The sequence below is a fragment of the Molothrus ater genome, chromosome 5, assembly GCF_012460135.2.
Source record: "Molothrus ater isolate BHLD 08-10-18 breed brown headed cowbird chromosome 5, BPBGC_Mater_1.1, whole genome shotgun sequence".
Classification (NCBI taxonomy): domain Eukaryota; kingdom Metazoa; phylum Chordata; class Aves; order Passeriformes; family Icteridae; genus Molothrus; species Molothrus ater.
The window spans coordinates 7,397,084-7,415,689 of NC_050482.2; the positions used below are offsets into that span (position 1 = coordinate 7,397,084).

At 45.1% G+C, this 18,606-nt stretch overlaps 1 protein-coding gene across 6 annotated transcripts in view; it reads right to left on the reverse strand.

Moving 5' to 3' along the window:
• FRMD4A (FERM domain containing 4A) overlaps positions 1-18,606 on the reverse strand; it is a 367,728-nt gene that overhangs the window by 169,997 nt on the left and 179,125 nt on the right. Inside the window, exon 1 of one of the 6 annotated variants that reach the window (XM_054514806.1) lies at positions 10,125-10,306. The exons of the other annotated variants lie outside the window; for them this stretch is intronic. Coding sequence (XP_054370781.1) covers positions 10,125-10,283 — 159 coding nt within the window. The 5' untranslated portion in view covers positions 10,284-10,306. Of the gene's footprint in view, positions 1-10,124; positions 10,307-18,606 lie in introns of those variants that run through there. 6 annotated transcript variants of the gene reach the window in all.

Sequence of the window (18,606 nt, forward strand, 5' to 3'; positions counted from 1 at the left end):
TGGCTGAGCCAAATGTTTAAGGCAGCCGGGTGTCGGAGACCCACGGTCTGGGCTAGCAGGACTCAGCTGGCTCCTGACACTTAGGACATCCTGATTATTTACATTTCAGCTTTTACCATAAGAGGAAAGAGAGCTGTTAAGAGCTGATTATCGTGGGATGAAGAGGAAAGAAGTTGAAACTGGGACACAGTCCGTTAGTGAAACGTTGTCTGCAAAGCAACAACTTGTGTTTAGAATAAAAAAGAAGAAAAAAGTTCCACTTCCAGATTCCCGGTCTGAGTGTGGATCCAAGGGGAAAAGATTTCTGTGAAAATGGCTTGAATGAAAGAATCCCTTTGTAGGAGGTTATGACTGATAAATTACAAGAATGTTTGTGATATGATATAATAGTGGCAATTAAAAGACATTTCAGATGACGAATGCCTGAGAATATGCGATGCACTGAACTTCCCAGAACCTCTCTTTTCTGAGATGAACACTGGCTCTATTCTCACTTTAATTAGAAATTACCCAACTCCTGTGCTGTTTATTCCCCTTCCTCCTTCACTACCTCTTCATCCCAGTGGCTGCTCTGATATAATTTGTCTGGCACAAACGGTTCCTCATTTGCAGTCTGGTTTTGAAAATCCCCTGATTGATCACCTGAGGTTTTGCAAAGCCCAGCTCAGCCTGCAGCCCTGATGATACTGAAGGTTGTTGTCTCAGCTGTGTCTGTGCACATGAGGACCTGCACGACTCTAGGCTCCCCTGGCTGTGGGGTTCTGAAGAATATTTTAAAAAAACATCAAAAAAAGAAAAAGAAGAAAAAAGCAGAGGTCAACCCAAGTACAGCAACGTACAGTAACACAAAGATTCCCAGCCCTCAATCAGGTCTCTCTTCATTGTGATCTGCCTCTTTATGGGCATGGGAGTGACAGGACAAATGTGCTAAGCCCCTGAACACAGAGGGGTTAAGATCAGGCCTCATGGAAGTGGAGCAAAGCAGGTTTGCAGTGACTTGTAAACCCCACATTCCTGCCCTGCTGGAGCTTTACGAGAGCCCCTCAAACCCCAGTGTTCAGCAGCTCCAGCAGCACAGTGACAGTGAGGTTGGTGAGTAAACGCACACTATGGGGCCTGCAGGTTATGCAATGCTGCAGGCATGGGGTGACTCCTGCCAGGTGCTGGACAGACTTTAATCCCCATTGGGGGGTAGATGGAAGTTCAGAGCATGGAGGAATTTGACCTTGGATAACGTTTTGTGGTTGGGACTTAGCACTGGCTGCCATGCCGATCTCTTCTCCAGGCAGCAGGGGAGAGGACTGGCCTGAAACTGCTCTTTGTCAGCTGTTTTGGAGTCTCAGTGGACTCACATGGTTAAAAAAAAGGCATCTCCTGGACTGAAAGGAGAGGAAGGAAAAAGGCAGGGTTTGAAATCCCATGTTTCCCTCCAGCTTGGGCTCATAAGATTCAAATTTAGGAAAACAATAACCCTCCTCTGCTGTGATCTCACTTGAACACATGCAGTGCATAGGAGATTTAAATGGAGAGTCTTATAGATGAATCAAAAGGAGTGGACACTAGAAATCTGAAATTTATATTTAAGCTTAAGAAGTAATTAATGTGCAAATGTTTCCTCTAGCCACTTGTGGGTGTCAAAGGTGCACAGGTTTATCCTCCTCAATCCAACCTGGGAGGGACAGAGGGAACAAAGGAGAGGCAAGCCATCCCTCAACTTCAGTGCCCTCTGGTACTTACACTTGCATGGCATTCAGAGCCTTTGTTCTATTCCTTTTTTTGCTATCACAAAAGAGTCATCTTTGAAGTGCCTAATTTACCCTGTTTTTTCCCCAAAACTCCCATGGCCAAGAGCTCCTGTTTATCTCTAAACGATTGGGTGCTGTTGGCTGGGTGTGAAGAGAGTTTCTGCAAGAGCACAGATGAATCATGGCAGCCTCTTGGGTGCAGCTGCAAACACAGGCAGGGCAGGATGGGCTCAGTGGCCCCAGCCAGCTCCACCTTTGCTCCAGGAGAACATCTGATGGAAATGGATTCCATTGCACAAGGACTCTGGTGGGGCCTCAAAGGCATGTTGCAAACAGTGAGGAAAAAGCCTTTTTTCCCCATGATCAACTTCTTTTATGCAAGAGCAGACACATGTGGAAGCCTGATGGGGCTGGACCCTGTTCTGGAGCTACTCTGAGCTGTATGTTCAAGAAGGATTTCTCTTTGAGGCAGAAGGGGTGGAACCAAACAAAAACGCTGCTGGCAGAACTCCCTGCTGTTTTCAGTTACTTTAGAGGTTTGAAATGCTCACAAATGTCTCTCTGGGGAAGCCAAGCTCTTTACCAAAAGCAGAGCATGTTGTGGTAACTCCAGCAGCTGAAGCTTGGTGACTTGAGCAGGACTGCTGGGCACTGTCCTGACAGTTGCTGACCTTCCTGCAGGCTTCCAGAACTTTCCACCCAGGCCTTGGATGACATATATTTAATCAGAACAGCATGACTGAGCTGCAGGTCACAGGACTGTGGGTGTTTAATACTTGAGCATGCAGTTTGGTTTAGCAGTCTCAGCTCTTTCTGGTCTCCACACAAAGGGCTTGGCACCTCTAGAGAATGACTTGCACAAGATGCATATCTTGGAAGGAATCAGCATGGATGAATTACCTAATTTATGATAAATAAAGGAACAGAAGATGCATCCCATCTCCTGATTTGAGACACTGAGCAGAAAACAGCTAAGCCTAGGAAGAAGCAGTTCAGACCTGGCTTCTGCAAACCCAGGGGATCAAAAAATACTTCCCTTGCTTTGCTGCAAGATGCATTTTTGTTATAAGCAGTGTGAACCGCTGGAGAGTGTCTCACAGCTGAGACAGTTTGTATTCCCTGAGGAGAACACAGTTTTCATCCCTTGCAGACTAAAGCAAAGATGGTGCAGGAACACCCAAGTCACTGGTGGTGGACTTCAAGAGAGCTTGGCCTTGGGACAGACTCAGATCCACCCTGTCTAGCAACAATTCAGCATGGCTTGTGTCTGCTCAAGCTGGTGACCTCTGTAAGCTGCACTGGCAATTGTAGCTATGATATTTTCTGAAAAATCCTTGCTTTAGGATTTTTTCCTCGTGAGAAGCTGAGAAGCCTCAAGAACAAAATGTAAACAGTGATTATCTGCTGCTGTGGCAATGCAACAGGTGCATCTGGGATTGGTCTCATGTGGTTGTTTCTAATTAATGGCCAATCACAGTCAGCTGGCTCAGACTCTCTGTCTGAGCCACAAGCCTTTGTTATCATTCTATTCTTTTTCTATTCTTAGCTAACCTTCTGATGAAATCCTTTCTTCTATTATTTTAGTATAGTTTTAATATAATATATATCATAAAATAATAAATCAAACCTTCTGAAACATAGAGTCAGATTCTCATCTCTTCCCTCATCCTAAGACCCCTGTGAACACCACCACAGGCAATCCTATCCCATTTATTAGTGGGGTGGATTGAACACCATGAAGGACTTTTCCCATGTCCCTAACAGGGGCAGCCAGACTCCTGTCCCATGAACAGCCTGGAACTGGGGTTGAGCGTTTCCCACAGGGAGGAAGGTTGGAAGAATTCACAGGGCAGCAAAGCAAGGCCAAGTACACCTCCTCTTTTGAGGCTGCTGTATTTATTGAACAAAAGAAAAGCTCAGTCATGGGATTGACCACTCAGTGTCCTCCTACCATCCCTGAAAGTTCATGTAAAGGCACATAGGAGGGTCAATGTTGGTTTAAGCTCCTCCTCATTTTCTAGCACTGGATGAGCTGCGGCCTGTGGAAAACACCAGAGGGTTGTGTTTGCTAATAATGAGTGAGCACAAGCCCCAGCCTGGTGCAGCTCCACGTTGGCCCTCGAGGGGCTGTGGTGGGGCTGCTGGCAGTGGCACAGATCCTACCAGATTGTCCCAGCCCTTCCCAGCCCCACCAAGGCAGGGGAAGTCTGTATCAAATGCTGAAGGCAACTTTACAGTGTGCTATAAAAATATCTGGGGGCGGGAACTTAGTGAGCACTCTTGTGCTTTCTCCACAGACAGCTTGAATGAAAATGCCTTGAGGTTTCCCCACAGGCTCTTTTATTTTTTCCCCCTGTCTGTTGGATATGATTTCTGGCAAAAATGAATTGGTAGCATTTGCATTTCCCCTCCTCTCACTGTCTAACCCTCTTTGCTCTGCCTGTAATGAAGATGGGGTGAGAAACTCTGCAAGCCACAAGTTCCAGAGCTGCCTTTGGAAACACAATGAGGCTCATCAGGCCTTTCTGCAGCTCTGGGTGGATGGTTGTTTTCCCCTCTCTTTTTTTTTTTGGTGTGATTTTTGGATTTTTGTTAGTTGTTGTTGGTTTGGGTGTTTTCATTGCTCTTTTTTTTTTTTTTTTTTTTCCAAAGAGAAGCTGTTCAAATCTCATAAATGCTTAAATATGTAGCAATAAAGTTTGAGAAGTCTCCAGGGCAGCTCCAGAGACTGTGGGCTAGATCAGCAGAGAGTGCTGGGGAAAAGAACTCGTATTGCCTCCCCACAAAAGTGGGAATTGGGCAGACTGGAGGCCTGGAGCCTCCTGAACCTCAGCTGCACTGGGGCATGGCAAAGTTCTGAGAACAGTGGCCAGCAAAGAGCCCTTCATGCTCAGCTCATGGGGCACCAGTGCCCACCTCCACCCCTGTCCTTACGAGCAGAAAGTCAGCAGCCCCACTGAAACCCCTCTGCCCAGCACCAGAAGAGAAAGAATCAGAGTTTGCTGTCTTTAAGGGAGTCAGAAACAGCTCCAGGTAGAACCTGAGACCTGAAAAAAGTCCTATGCTCTCTACTTCAGTTAGTTAGTTAGCTAAAGTGAGTTTTGTTGGCTCTTTTCCCCTGCCCACCCATCACTCCCACATGCCTAATCCCCCATTTCCTCAGCCTTCATCCTGCTGGAGCTGACTAGATTAATGGGAAATGTTAATATGTCAGGCCTGGAAGGAAAGCAAAGAGCTGGTTGTGTTTGAATTCCACATTAATCTACTTGGTGATGAAGCTATAAATCAAAACCTGGAAATTTTGCCAATCTGAAATGATGTGTTTAACATTTCAGCCCTTTCCTTCCTCCCTCTTGCCCAAAATTGCTTTGCACAGCCTTTTACAGCAGCAATGCTGCTTTTCCTCCTGAATCTTTAACTGTGCTTAAATATAAGATGTCTTCAAGGCAACCAGGTGAAGAATGATGGTGCAACAAGAATTTGGAATTTCCAAACTGTTCCTTTCTGAGGAGGAAGACCATGATTCCTCATAGGGTACATGGGGTTGTGGGGATATCCCAGATCCCACCATGAGGTGGAAACAGTCTGTCCTCTGTCCCTTTTTTGATGCACTACCCAGCAGGGTGCCAGCAAAACACCAGGTGAATGGGGGAGAAAGCCCAAAACCCTCCAGGTCAACTTCCCAGTGCCCATGGCAGCTGGGGGAAAAACCATTTGCACCCCATGGCCAGAAGTGTGAATGTACCTGAGGTGCATTCTCCTCTGGGAAAATTACAGGATCTGGATCTAAAATCACAGAATGGTTTGGGTTGGAAGGAAGCTCAAAGATCCTCCAGTTCCAACCCCCCTGCCATGGGCAGGGACACCTCCCACTAGCCCAGGTTGCTCTGAGTCCCATCCAGCCTGGCCTCAAACACTTCCAGGGATGGGGCATCCACAACTTCTCTGGGCAATCTGTTCCAGTGCCTCACTGCCCTAGTGAAGAATTAATTCCTAATATACAGCAATTTCTTCCTAATAGCCAAAATTAAACTTTTTGCTAAAGTATAGGATATTCCATGAATTTCCATATCTGCCAGCACAGCAAAAGCTCTTTCCTCTTCCTCAGGTTAGATTAGCACCCAGCTAATCTACAAAATTTTACAATCCAAAAATCTCCAATCCAAAATTCTACATCCCACCTCCTTCCTTAATTCCACTGCCTGTATCTGGACATCTGGGGAGCAGTGAGGTACTGCAGACAATTCTGCACTTGTGCCCATAACCTGAGGGAATTTAATCTGATTCTACCTCGGTTTCTATAGCAGTAAAATTACTTAACTGTCTTTCCAAGCACTTGGTGGAGAAGAAGCAGTGTGTAAAAAGTGCACATTGTCCACAGAGAGTGAGGAATTAAATGTCTGTGAGTGGTATCCTTGAGAGATGGCTCTGCATCCAGTGGTCTGCCTCTGACTTGGTAGGAGCAGTTGGTGGGATTGTAAACAGTCGAGACACATAAACACATTTTTACTGTAGATGTAGGTCCTGCACTGCCTAATGGTCTTTGACATTGCACAGGCATAGCTGGGAAACTAAAACATTTGTTGATGGATTTAGAGATTAAATAAATAGTGAATTATCTTCAGGATGTTAAAATGCAGCACTGACTGCTTATCCCATAATAGCCAGCCCTCCCCCAGTACTTCTTGAAATGTGAGTATTTCTGCAAAAGCAGGCTCTGTGTTAGTTCACAGGGCCATTTGTTTAGTAGGTCAGAGCAGTCAGACATCTGGGCATTGGTAAAAATACATCCGACAGCTCGGTGACATCTTGCACAACTGACTGTCTGAGAGCCCTGCCTGGAAGTTTATTATTTGTTCATCTCCTTTTTCAAATGAATTCCAATCGTGCAGTCAGACAACCACATAGTGGATCACAAAAAACCCAATTAAAATATAGTAAGCGTTCATTACAATTAAAATGTAGCAACTGGTAAATATTAGCCCCCTGAAAACAGATCAAGGCAAGAGGTTTGTTTCAGACTGGGCAGATAAATGTGTCCCTGGGAATCACAGCAGACCTGGGGGAGGATTTATTTGCCAGGAAAGAAAAGCAGTCTGAGACAGATGATGGTATTCTTCAGGGTACCAAAGGCCTCTGGCTCTCAGTACTGCTCAGATGGCCTGAGTACCAAAGCATTGCTCACAGACAGTGAAAAATGGAGTCACTCAGCATCCCTCAGACAAATACAGTCTGGAGACCAAGCATGAAGGAGCCATTTTTTGATTGTTTTAACCTATTTTGTAACAACTGCTGCTCAGAGTGCAGCTTGAGCAAGTCCAGACTTCCAATTGCTGTGTCAGACTGGATTTGAACCCTGAAATGTTTCAGATCCCACTCTAACCACTGCAGCCAGCATCATCCCCAAAACTACATTTCATCTAAAACACTGGTGCTGATTTTCTGAGAGCAAAGTAAAGTCTCTCATCATAAATAAGGGAATTACACTGATTATATTGATGCCTGGAGCTTGTTTTGTTTCCAAAAACCCATTGCCTCTTGTATTGATAGTGAATATCTACCCTCTGTACAATGTTGCCTTAGTTTTTATACATTTTGTAGGTGGGACAGTAGAAGGCAATTGGCAAGCTTTGGGATGTTTGTATGATGGAGACAACAGAACAGAGCAAGGACACAAAAAAATTACCCAAGTCAGAGCCATACCTGAACAACCTTGATCCTGGCTGGTGGAGGAGCTGAGCTGCCCCCAGTTTTGGGTGCCCAGAACCTGGCTGTGTGCTGCACTGCTCTGCTGCCCCCAGCCCTGTCTCAGCAAAAGGCACCAGAACCAGAGGTGCACTGAGATGTGATTAACTCAAAGAAAAACACAAAACATACCTTTCAGGGTATGAAAAAGCATGGCTTAATTTTACAAAGTTGACTCATGTTTCTCTTTATTGTTTCTTTTTAGGGTTTTTCTGGTCCTGGTAGCAGGCAGGAGTCCTACACTGGTCTGCCTTGCTCTCAAGGTGCAGTAGCAACAGGGATTAACATATAGTAACAACAAAAACTAGCACAGTCAAGAGCTTATTTGCTCATCTAAATAATCAGCAGTGGAAGAAGTTTCTGTCTCTGGGAAGTGATTAAACTGTCAGGCTTTCTGTCCAAGCAATACTCTGCTAAAATACCCTGCCAGCATTTAAATTGGACGATGCTGGCTACTGGGGGAAATGCTTTTAGGATTAATATCCATAAGTGTAGAGTTAGCTACCAGCTCATGCTGGCTCCTAATAACAATGCTGCTGCTGGAACTGCACAGTGATGAGCTATGAGATGCTTTTTCCAGCAAACCTCCACCCAGCAGCAATTCTCCTGGTACCTGACCCAGCATTTCAGATCCTCTCCAAAGAATTGCAAGCTCATGGGCATTGACAAATAAAGTGACGTGGTTTTACTGAGCTTTTGCAGATGTTCACAGATTCTGTCTGAGAAACAAACAACTATTCAAGTCCAGCCTGACCTGAGAGTGTCTTTCAGGCTGCATTAATGCTTGTTTGGGTGGGAAGAGAGGCACCTTTGCTGGTCCCATTTCCTTGGTGACTCTGGCAAAGGGGGATAATATGCCAGGATTGTGATAAAATGCCTTGGGGAATGTCTCAAGGCATGTGCATTTTGCAATGGAAAAAGTGCATTTGTGGATTGGTCAATGCTTACAGCAACATAAATCTGCTGGGAGAACACCAATGCTGGGAGTCCTCACAGGCAGTGGCACCCCCTGATGCATGGAGCAGAGGGTGGGACGCATTGTCAGTAATCAGAACCTGGACACACCTGAAAATCAACACTAGTTTTTAAAGATGGTTTTACATAATGGGGCATAAAAATGAGGTTCAGCATTGAGCCCTTTTGCTTCCCCCTCCCCTTTCCCAGGCCCATGTGAGCTGATTGGCTTCAGGTTCAGGTTCCTAAGAGCAGCTGCAGAGAGAGGGTGGGGCAGCCCCACACCATAGGCAGCCACTGCACACACTGACCCCTGGGCTCAGCTCAGCCAAGAGCCAGCAGAGCCCAGGGAGGGCAGCGTGGTTCACTTGGAGCCATCCCAGTGGGGGTTTCAAAGCTGTGGGTAACACAAACCTGGGCAATGGGTTTGTGTTACTGGCTGTGGGTACCTTCTGGAACAAACAAATACTTAACATAAAAATGCTGCCCATGCTTGCTGAATTCCAAAGACCATAAAATCTATTCCTGAAGTCCGATGAAACCAGAGCATGATTTGAAGCTGGTTCAAAGTTTGCTGAAATTACTAAGAGCCCTGCCCTGGTATCCCTCTAACCAACACACACAATTTCTACAGGCTTTTAATCTGTTGCCTTCTGTATGACTTGGCTTCACACATGGAGACTTCCAAAGCACAGGAAAAGCAAAATACCAAGAAAATGGGAGTAGCAGAAAATCCATTTTCCAAATGCAAATACCAATCAGTCACTCCTGTGTCCGGCATTAGACAAATCTGTGGAGATGATAAATATCATAATGGGCTTGTCCCCACAGCAGAATAAACCTCTAGCCTCAGTTGTCTAAGGCTGATTTAAAAAGCAGACAAGCTGGTGGGTTTGCACTGCAGCCTGGACTCACCTATGGACTGAATGAGTTGCTTTTCAAAGTGACATTCAGGACTAGTTCCTTCTGTGCTGTTCAGTTTGTTTAACCCAGTTTAATCAGTCTCAGAAACACACACAGTTTATTAGAGCTGTGTCACTATACCTCAAGCTGTAAGCAATGAATGTAACTCTGCAGAGAAGCCAGTTGTCCAAGCCCCAAAGCTCTCTGTACCACATAAACCATACATCAAGCAAACCAGAAATTTTAGGCAATCAGATGCCTGGGACTTTGCAAGATGAAGCAGTCAGAAGGCATTGCACAAGTCACTTAGGGGTAATTAGTTATACTACAGTTGAAAACCCTCTGCAAATGCCCATTTTCCACAGATTAGGTGCCTTTAGGCACCCTTTCCTCTGGGTAAATTCTAAATTATTCCTGTGCAGCTGTAGGGACAGCCTTAGGATGAAGAAAAACTAAGGTTGCACTTATGAATATAAAGTTCAAGGAAAGGGGATATAGCAGATTGAACATTAATTTGCTTTCACTTATTCCCCCCCTGCTCTGTGGGAAGGAGAGTTTGGACCTGTGTCCTACCATAGGAGACCCCATCACCATCCTCCAAACCAAAATGTCTCTCCTGGCACACCTCCCCTGCCCACAGCGTCCCCTCTGTCCCACCACTTGTGTAGGACCCAGAGTGGTTGGCAGGAACAGGACAGGACCCTGTGAGACTCCCAGGGGGTCTCCCCCCTGCAGCCTTGGGGTTTGGGGGTCTGGCCTGGTTGTTTTTTACCCTACCTGATAAAGGTCTCTGGAAATGCACCATGGCTTCAGCATGAGCTGCAGGAGCCTCAGGTTCCCCACGCGGCAGCTCCTCAGAGCCCGGCACGTCAGGCTCCACACCAGGCTGTCCCAGCTGTACAGCAGATCCTCAAAGCCAAAGAGCACAGCAGCCATGCCAGCTCCCTGTGTGAATCACCCCAGATTCCCTGCTCCGAGGCAACCAGCTAATCCCAAGGTGCCTTATGAGCTGCAGGGTTAAGGAGTCACTGGAATTTCCATCAAAGAAGAAGAACGAAAAGCAAGGACCAAAAAAAACCCAAAAACCAAACCACCAAACCACCAAACCAAAACGGACAACAAAAACCAGCAGCCAAAATAAACTGTTTGGGGATGTGTCTTTCTCCCTTTGCACACGCCCTTCAGGATGTGGTTTCTCCCTCTGTGGATCTTCTCAGAGCCAGTCCTGCTGCCCCCAAGGATGAGCAAGGAAGAGGTAAAAATACCTCTCCTGCCTTAGGAGGGCATTTGCACATCCCTTGCAAAGGACTTCTTGGTAACACTGCATCACTTCCCAGCTCTCTGCTGCAGACCCGAGAAGCAAACTGGGATCCAAAGTCATCACTTTGCATGCTCAGTCCTGGGACTCCATCCAGAGGGAAGAAAAAAGCTGCTCACTCTCCGTCTGCCAGCATTCCCAAGACATTCCACTGTTGGGCTTAACTCTTTCAAACACTCCCAAAGAGCAAGTGAGAAGGCAGCTCTGCCACATGCAACATTTCATCTTTTTGTTTTGTGTGTTAACTCACCCCTGCACAGTTACACTCCACTCTTTTTCCCCACCCAGCTCTCTTTTCTGGAGCCTTTTTATGTTTTGAACTCGTAAGGGAACTTAATATTTACATGAGAGTTATGCAACAGTCTGCAAAGCACCTTATTTATCCAAGGGGTGATATTTTTGAAAGTTGATGGCCTTTTAATATCAGTCTGATTCAGCTGATGTGGAGATATTTTTAACCTTTGGTTAGCTTGCCTTCATAAGGGTGGGTCTCATCTGAACAAGCTCAGGAGGAAGTTCCAGAAGATCTGGATGCCAAAATACCCTTTTTGGTCTATGGATACAAATATTCACTCCTGGCATCCCTTCCTAAAATAAGTGCTGAGAAGAGATCAGTTCCCTGCCTGGTTCCCCACAGGAGCAGCTTGTCTGGGTGGAGACTTCAATTCTGTCAACATCTATGATGAGTTGAGCTGGGGGCAGTGGTCCAGTGAGGGCAAAAAATACATTATCAAGATGAGGATTTTGCAGTTCAGATAAATCACCACAAAATCATGGAGCTAAGTTGCAAGACATTTTCCAACTAAATTCAACCAGTGCTCCTTCTTCCTATTTAATCACCAGGTGGGGAAACTGAGGTTGGAAATATTTTTATCAGAGGCACAGTGCAAGCCAGCGCCCTTGGAGACAGCTGCCTGTCAGTGCTATTTTCCACTCATTTTACTCTCCCTTCAGAGGAATGTGTGCAAAAAGGCCACAGGATTTGGAGGGAGCAGGCAGGAGTCAGCTGGAGAATGCCTACTTGGAGGCACTTCCTAGGAGGCACTTTTTAGAGGGGTGGGCAGCACAGCTTGAGCTAACATCATGATGGACCTGCATGCACTGAACTCCTAAAACAGCTGGTTTAGCAGAGGTGAGAAGGCATCTTTTCCAAAAAAACCCTCAATGTCTTCCCTGATTCAACTCCTTGGATAGGGAAGAAGCAGGAATATTAATATCTGCTTGGTTTTCTGTAGTCTGTCCCACCATGACCCCATCCATGCTTTGTCCTCTGAGGACTGAAGGACACGAAGTGAGCTGTGCATCACATGATAACAGCACAAGGATGCTCGTCAGCTCATTGACAGGCAGGTGGAGGGCCAGGAAAATACAGCTGCAAAATTCATGTTCTCAGCCTGATTGCTTCTTCAGGACTTCGTTTTTAGAGCAGCTTCATAAAATATGGTAATAAAATTCTAATAATGTTTCCTTTAAACTTGTTAGGAGCTATTCATTCTGCAAAGTGCAGTTTTCCTTCCTCCTCTCCCTGTCCCTGCCTGTTTTCTTGGTGTCCAGACTTTGCTGTAATTTCCCTCTGCTCATCCTTTCTTGGTTATTTTCCTGCCTTTAAACTTGGTAACACACTGGTTCTCTTAGCAGGAATGTAGACAAGGAACATCTCCATTATAAAGCCTCATTTGGAAGAAATTAATTATATATATAATTTATTATTATATATAATATGCATTATATTATGTATTATATATATTATTTTAAATTTATTTTTATATACATATATATACACATATATACATACATATATATACACATATATATGTGTGTATATATATATATATATATATATATATATATATATATATATATATATAAAATTATACAGACAATATTTGCTTCGGGCTACAGCCTGATATATGAGATCTCTGCCTGGGAGCACAAGAGAGGAAAAGAAAGAAATGTGTTTGATAAAGGAAAACAGAGGGGGGAAAAGAAACCACAGCAAGTGATTGCTCTGGGATGTGACCTAACCCCTTTGGTATTCTGGAAAGAGGAGAGGAGGGGAAATGGAGGATATACCACAGTTTTAAAATTAGCTGCTCCATATGTGCATCAAGTCTTTCCTTATGGCTGAAAGGAGATTTTCAGCCCCTGTCCCAACTCAGTAATTACTCAACAGATGAGGGCAGCTCTGAAGGAGCCCTTTCACTTGGCTGATGACATAATCAGACTTTCTGAAAACAGTTCTCCTATGTATTTATTTAACTGATAGACTGGAGCAGTCTCCTTAGGAGTCACTTGAGTCTGGAGAAGGCCCAGTGAAGATTTCAGTGGATAGATTTACCTTCATGATTAGAGCAGATTGTCTGGTTTCCTGTGGAGGTTTTCCTGCTGACACGACACAAGTGTTTTTTGAGAGGGTAAAAGCTGTCTGAGTACTGAATGCTCAACCCACCTTGCAGGACACAAGGGAATTGCAACCATGGAGGTTTCTCAGGCAAAGATAGCCCATCCCCTCTAGAGCCAAGGGATACTCCACCAAGAGAGCTCTTTTCAAGCAAGACACCACAGAATGTGCTCTTTCTTATCCAAAATGGTCAGAAGAGGTTATTGCTACAGGGAATGGCAGAAGAGAGGAGAAAAAATTACTGAGCATTATTAACTTGGCTCTTCCACTGCTGTACCCTTTGGTGAATTTCTGTAAAATCATCTTATCATTGTACAAAACATGCTCAGCTTCACCTTCACTAAGGTCAGTTAGGAAAAAAAAAAGCCCTTTAAGCTCTACAGAGGTCTGTAGACATTTGCACGTCTTTTCCTCTCTAATTATGCGCTGATTATTTCCCGCTGTTTCTGAGAAAATGTCAGCCAAAACATTTACTATGAAACCTCCCACGTTTTACTGACAGTCCAGAGGCTGTTACTAGGGTATAAAAATAGCTCCTTACTTCCCTTGACAAAAAGCAAAAAACGAAACCAAAAAACCTTGAGCTGCTGTGTTGTTTCATGGGACTGTCCTGGATCTTGAAGGCTGGGGGTGGATTTCCCATCCCAAACCCTGCAGGCAGCTCCTCCTCTCTGCAGACCCTGCAAATCCCTGCCATGCACAGGTGTAGGTGGGTGCCACATGCACCAGGAGCTTGAGAGGTGGGTCCAGTTTCACCTTTGTGTGTTCTGGCCTTGGAAAGAGCAGTTCAGCATCCCTCTCCATCATGCTCTAGAGCAAACCTCTACCCACAACTTTCTGATGGGTGTGGATGTGTTTGGGTGGGTTGAAAGAAGGACCTGCATGGTGGGAGGCAGTTTCCTTTGAGTTTGCCATAGACACACCAGAAACATCCTGTTTCTGCTCCACACATGGCCCCTGTGGTCCCTGTAGATCCAGCCCAATGTGGTCTTTTAGGTTCTATTTCAAATTCAGGGCCCTTTTTGATCTTTATTTCTCTACAATGTAAAGAGGATTAATGTTGTCAGATCTTTGTGCCCAGAGTCCCCCTTTCATGTCACAGCTTCATGCTTTCTTATGTTGAAGATGCTGTTTTGAGATATTTAACTGGTTACAAGTTTCTCCTTGTGCCTTAATGGCACATAAGTTTAGTGTCTGATAGGATGGGAGCAGTTCAGGGATGTCCTGCTGCCAAGTTATCAAACACATGGGTGAGGAGCCACCCTTGTCCCTTCACATGTGTCCAGGCAGAGCCAGGGGATGGGGGGGACTCACAGCAGTGACCTCCCTCCTGTTGCTGCTCTGAACCACAGAATCCCCCAAGATTTTCAAATGGTCATTGTGCACCAAATCCACTTGAGAGCCTCAGTCTCTGAGTGCCCTGTTTCCCCCCAAGTCAAGGTGCTGTCATCCCTCATGCTGACTCATCTGGGCTTCTTTGTCTTTCCCCTGACATGAGACCTTGCTGCCACCCAAGGAGAGATCATGGTGGGTTTCTGTGTGTCCAGTTGGGAGCTTCCTGGAGTGCAAGGACTGCAATTAGTTGTACTTCTATTATTAGTTGCATTTCTTTTACTTTTGTACTTTTTTTGGATAAGGAAAGCTTTGAGAGAAGGGTTTTAAAAGGATCTGGGAATGGCATTTCATTTGAAAAAGCAAATCCTGAGACCTTGACAGCTATAATGCAGCATATATGCTCTAGGCAGGGGAAACTCTCCCAAATTTAAGAGGAGTGAAAATAAAGTATAAATGTCATCCATATTGGGTCTGCTGAGAGCTTTGATCAGCTAAGAGTTGGCCCTGCATTAAGTTTGGATTGCTAAAAAACTGTGACCTCAGTCTGGCTGGGTCACAACATCTGGACAATGATCATGCCTGAACCTTTAAAGGCTTGTAGAGGAGGCACAAACACCCCTAGCTCACCTCTCTGGAGCCTCTAGACAAGCAATTGTTCTTGGAAGTATTGGCCCAAAGATCTGCTGCCCCATGCAAATATGATGCCTGTGCCTGCACTGCTTCAGTTATCTCTCAACTCTCACCTTCCACGTGCTTCGAAAACCACAGATATGAACAGCCTCTCCCTGGCTCCCCTGGTCTGCCACTGCTGACAGCCCTAAAACTTTCCTGCAGAGAAAATTCAAGACACTGAAGACTTCCCTGCTGGTTGCATTTTAGGATGAACATCGTGAGTCAGAAATCCTGGCCAATTTCCTCAAGATGTTCTCACGAGTCCATATGGCCTAAAATGTTCCATAATGAAATGAACTGCTGCTTCACAGTAATAACAGAATGAAAATTAACTATTCCAGTCATCCACCTTGATCATAACACTTCTGAAGCTCTTTGAAAAAGTGAAGTGCTCTGGTAGTGCTAAGTGTTATTGTTATGCCAACAGCAGCTCTGCCTGTGTAAGGCTGTTCGTGTCCTCACTCCAGAGAGATTTTTATTGACTGACACAGGAGAGTATGTCATCTCCTCAAATCACACACATTTCATTGCCTAAAGTAAGTTCTGTTAGTGATTTAACAAGGTTTAAATGTAGGTGAATCCTATAAAGCTGGGCTTGTACTTGTCCCTAATATTCCACCAGCTAAAGTGATTTTCACTTCTGCTATGCAGAGATGTGAAAGAGATTGTGCAGAGATTTGCTATTCAATCCTCTTTCTCCATGGCTGCTGTGGTGAATGAGTCTGCAGGAGGGGATGTAGGTCAGGACAATGTATTAAGGAAATAGTGCAGAACAGCCACAGAAAGTGAATGGTGAGATCCTAAATACGATTATTCACTTTGGAAACCCAAGCTTATGATTAACTCTGATCCTGCTGGGCACTGTGACCAGGCTCTCCAGTCAAAGCAGCACGTGCTTGCACTTGCCCAACACCACAAGGTTCATCTTCACCCTCTGCTCTCTGCTATCATGTGCAGAAATTCTCAGGAGAATTATTTTTGACCAGAAGAAAATAGAAAAAAAATCACACCCTGCTTGTGAGGCATGTATGAACAGGGAACAGCCTAGAGCTCATCCAGCAGCTGAGCGTTTTCCTTCCATGTCTAAAACCCATGTCTAAAACAGCCTCTGACAAGGTTCAGGGGTGAAACAATACAAATCTGAGACAAACCTGTGTCTGTGCCCATCAGGTGGGCACTGAATCTCAGACTGAGGATCAAACACACCTGACTGCCCACAGAAGAAGTCACACACTTGTGCAGTTACACCCTTCTTGTTTCAAGCTTTTGCTTATTCCTTTGGTGACTGGAGCAGGTGTTTGCCTTTGGGGACTGGAATTACATGGTCACTAAGATCCTTTCCAACCCAAACCTTTCTATGATTCTTTATGACATTTCTTTATGTTACATCTGAGTTCATTTAATTTTGAATTATATGTTTATCTTGTGCTTCCCACCCTTTATCAGGTGATGATCAAGCTGTTCCAATGGCCTTGGCTGAGGGCTGTGGTTTGGAAGACACACTTTTTCACATTGCAGGTGTCCCCTAACTGGCACTATTTGCCTGTGAGAAAGGACAAATCTGGTGGCTCATAAACAGCCAGTCTGCAGTTCTGCCCTATGGCATGGTAGATAATTTAATGGAGGGCAGCCTTGCTGTCCATGCAAAACAAGCCTACATACAGCACAAATGGCCCCTTGCAGCAGAACATTTTCTTGCAACTTATCCTGCTGATATATTTAAGTATCTGCCTCATTCAGACCCACTGGTAACACTCACTGCTTTCAATGACTGATACAAAGTCCTTTCTGTTCACAGACAAGGGTGAGAAAAGAGGAGGGCAAAGGGAACATATTTTAGAAAATCAGTAGTCCAGATTTCTCATGTTTGATCTTGCTTATGGGTTAGAAAGCCTGTTCCTGCCTAAAATAAAGAATGCATATTTAATTTATTCTAAAGCTCCTTATAAAAAATCGTTACTGGTAAATACTGATATTGCTGGTTAGGATGTAATTGTCACTGGACAGAGAGGAAGATAAGCAGGTTAAATATAAACTTCAGAGTGAAAATGAGGAGGAAGCTGATCCTATTCCAGAAAAGTCATCAGTTTCTTGAGCAACATAAGAAGAGTCACATAGCTTTATGGGTCTCCATTTCCTCAATAGATTAATTCACTGTCATTTGTCAGGTGATATGAAATCTCAGGGGAACTGTTTCACATTAAATAGTAAGTAAGTGTTCTAGAAAGCCAGCTGGTCACGTTCCATGGGAGTTCTGCAGCAAAAAATCAGAAATACTTAAGATATCTTGGGTTGATAATATACCCTCTGTGTTGAAAGCGCCTACACTGGTTATCAAAATGAGCATAACTGTGGATAAATAAATGTTCCCTGAGGTGCAGACTGCTTATGTACATGTGTGCTGCCTGTGGGAGCAGTCTGTACACATCCAGGTGATGCTCAGTGTGCGCAGGGAGGCTGCCAGGGAGGAGGGGATGTCCCAGCCTGAGCCCCACTGGGCTGCTAAAACCACAGCACCCTGAGTGTGCACACCCTTGCACACTCACTCATGGCATCTGCACTGGGGCTGGATCACAGGGGGCTCTTTGGCTGTGTCTACAGCACAATTAATCTGCAGATGGGAAATGCAGGAGTCGACAGAGGGGGATTTCTGTACTGGAGCAGATCTTCCTGCTGAGAACATCTCCCCAGCTGGGACCAGTTAGACCTTCTCAGTAGAGCCTAGGAGTTGACCTCTACCCTGTTTGCTCCTGAAACTCAGACCCCTGTGGCTCCTGCTAATGGAAAATCTCCATTTGTTGTAGGACAGTGCTGGATCCATGCCATCTGCACTGATAATGCATGCACAGTTGACAGAAGAGGATAACTCGCACTTCTGCTGCTGGTTGGTTTAAAACCCTGAGCAAACATCAGCTTCTATTGCCTCATGATGCACTGGGAGGTTTGCACTGCTGAGCTGCCACCAGGGCTGTGATAAGCAGGGACAAGAGGGCTGAAGTGTGGGACAGCCACTCTCAGAGGCTGGCAGTCCTGGCCTTCCTTTTCTCTGACTGCTTTCTACAGCTACCACCACACCAGCATTTCCAGATGGGGTTCTGAGTTTCAGGAGGTATAAATAGTAGCCCACACTCCTGCAGAGGTGGAGAGAAGTTAATCAAACTTTCCCATGCTCTGTCTTCCAGCCTGATGGTTTGCCATGGGGGATCCTCACTCACTGCCTGCCTTGTTTGCTCATACTTCCTGAAAAGAGGATAAAGTGGATCGAAGCAGCAAGTCAGTCACTTCATTGTCTCTGTGGACAGAGCAGACTGAGGCTGTTCAGAACTTAAAACAAAGAGGATTTACGCTCTTGATTTAGAAATTTATGACTCATTCCCATTTTGGCTGTTAGAAGCGGCTGTTATTTCCCCTGCCCCCAAAACATCCATGCCATAAAAATTAAAACCCATAAGCTCTTTGCTGTTCTTATCTTGATTCACAAAGAATTCAAATGTTCACTGTTGCTATCTGGAGCTTGACTTCCTGTTATTAAG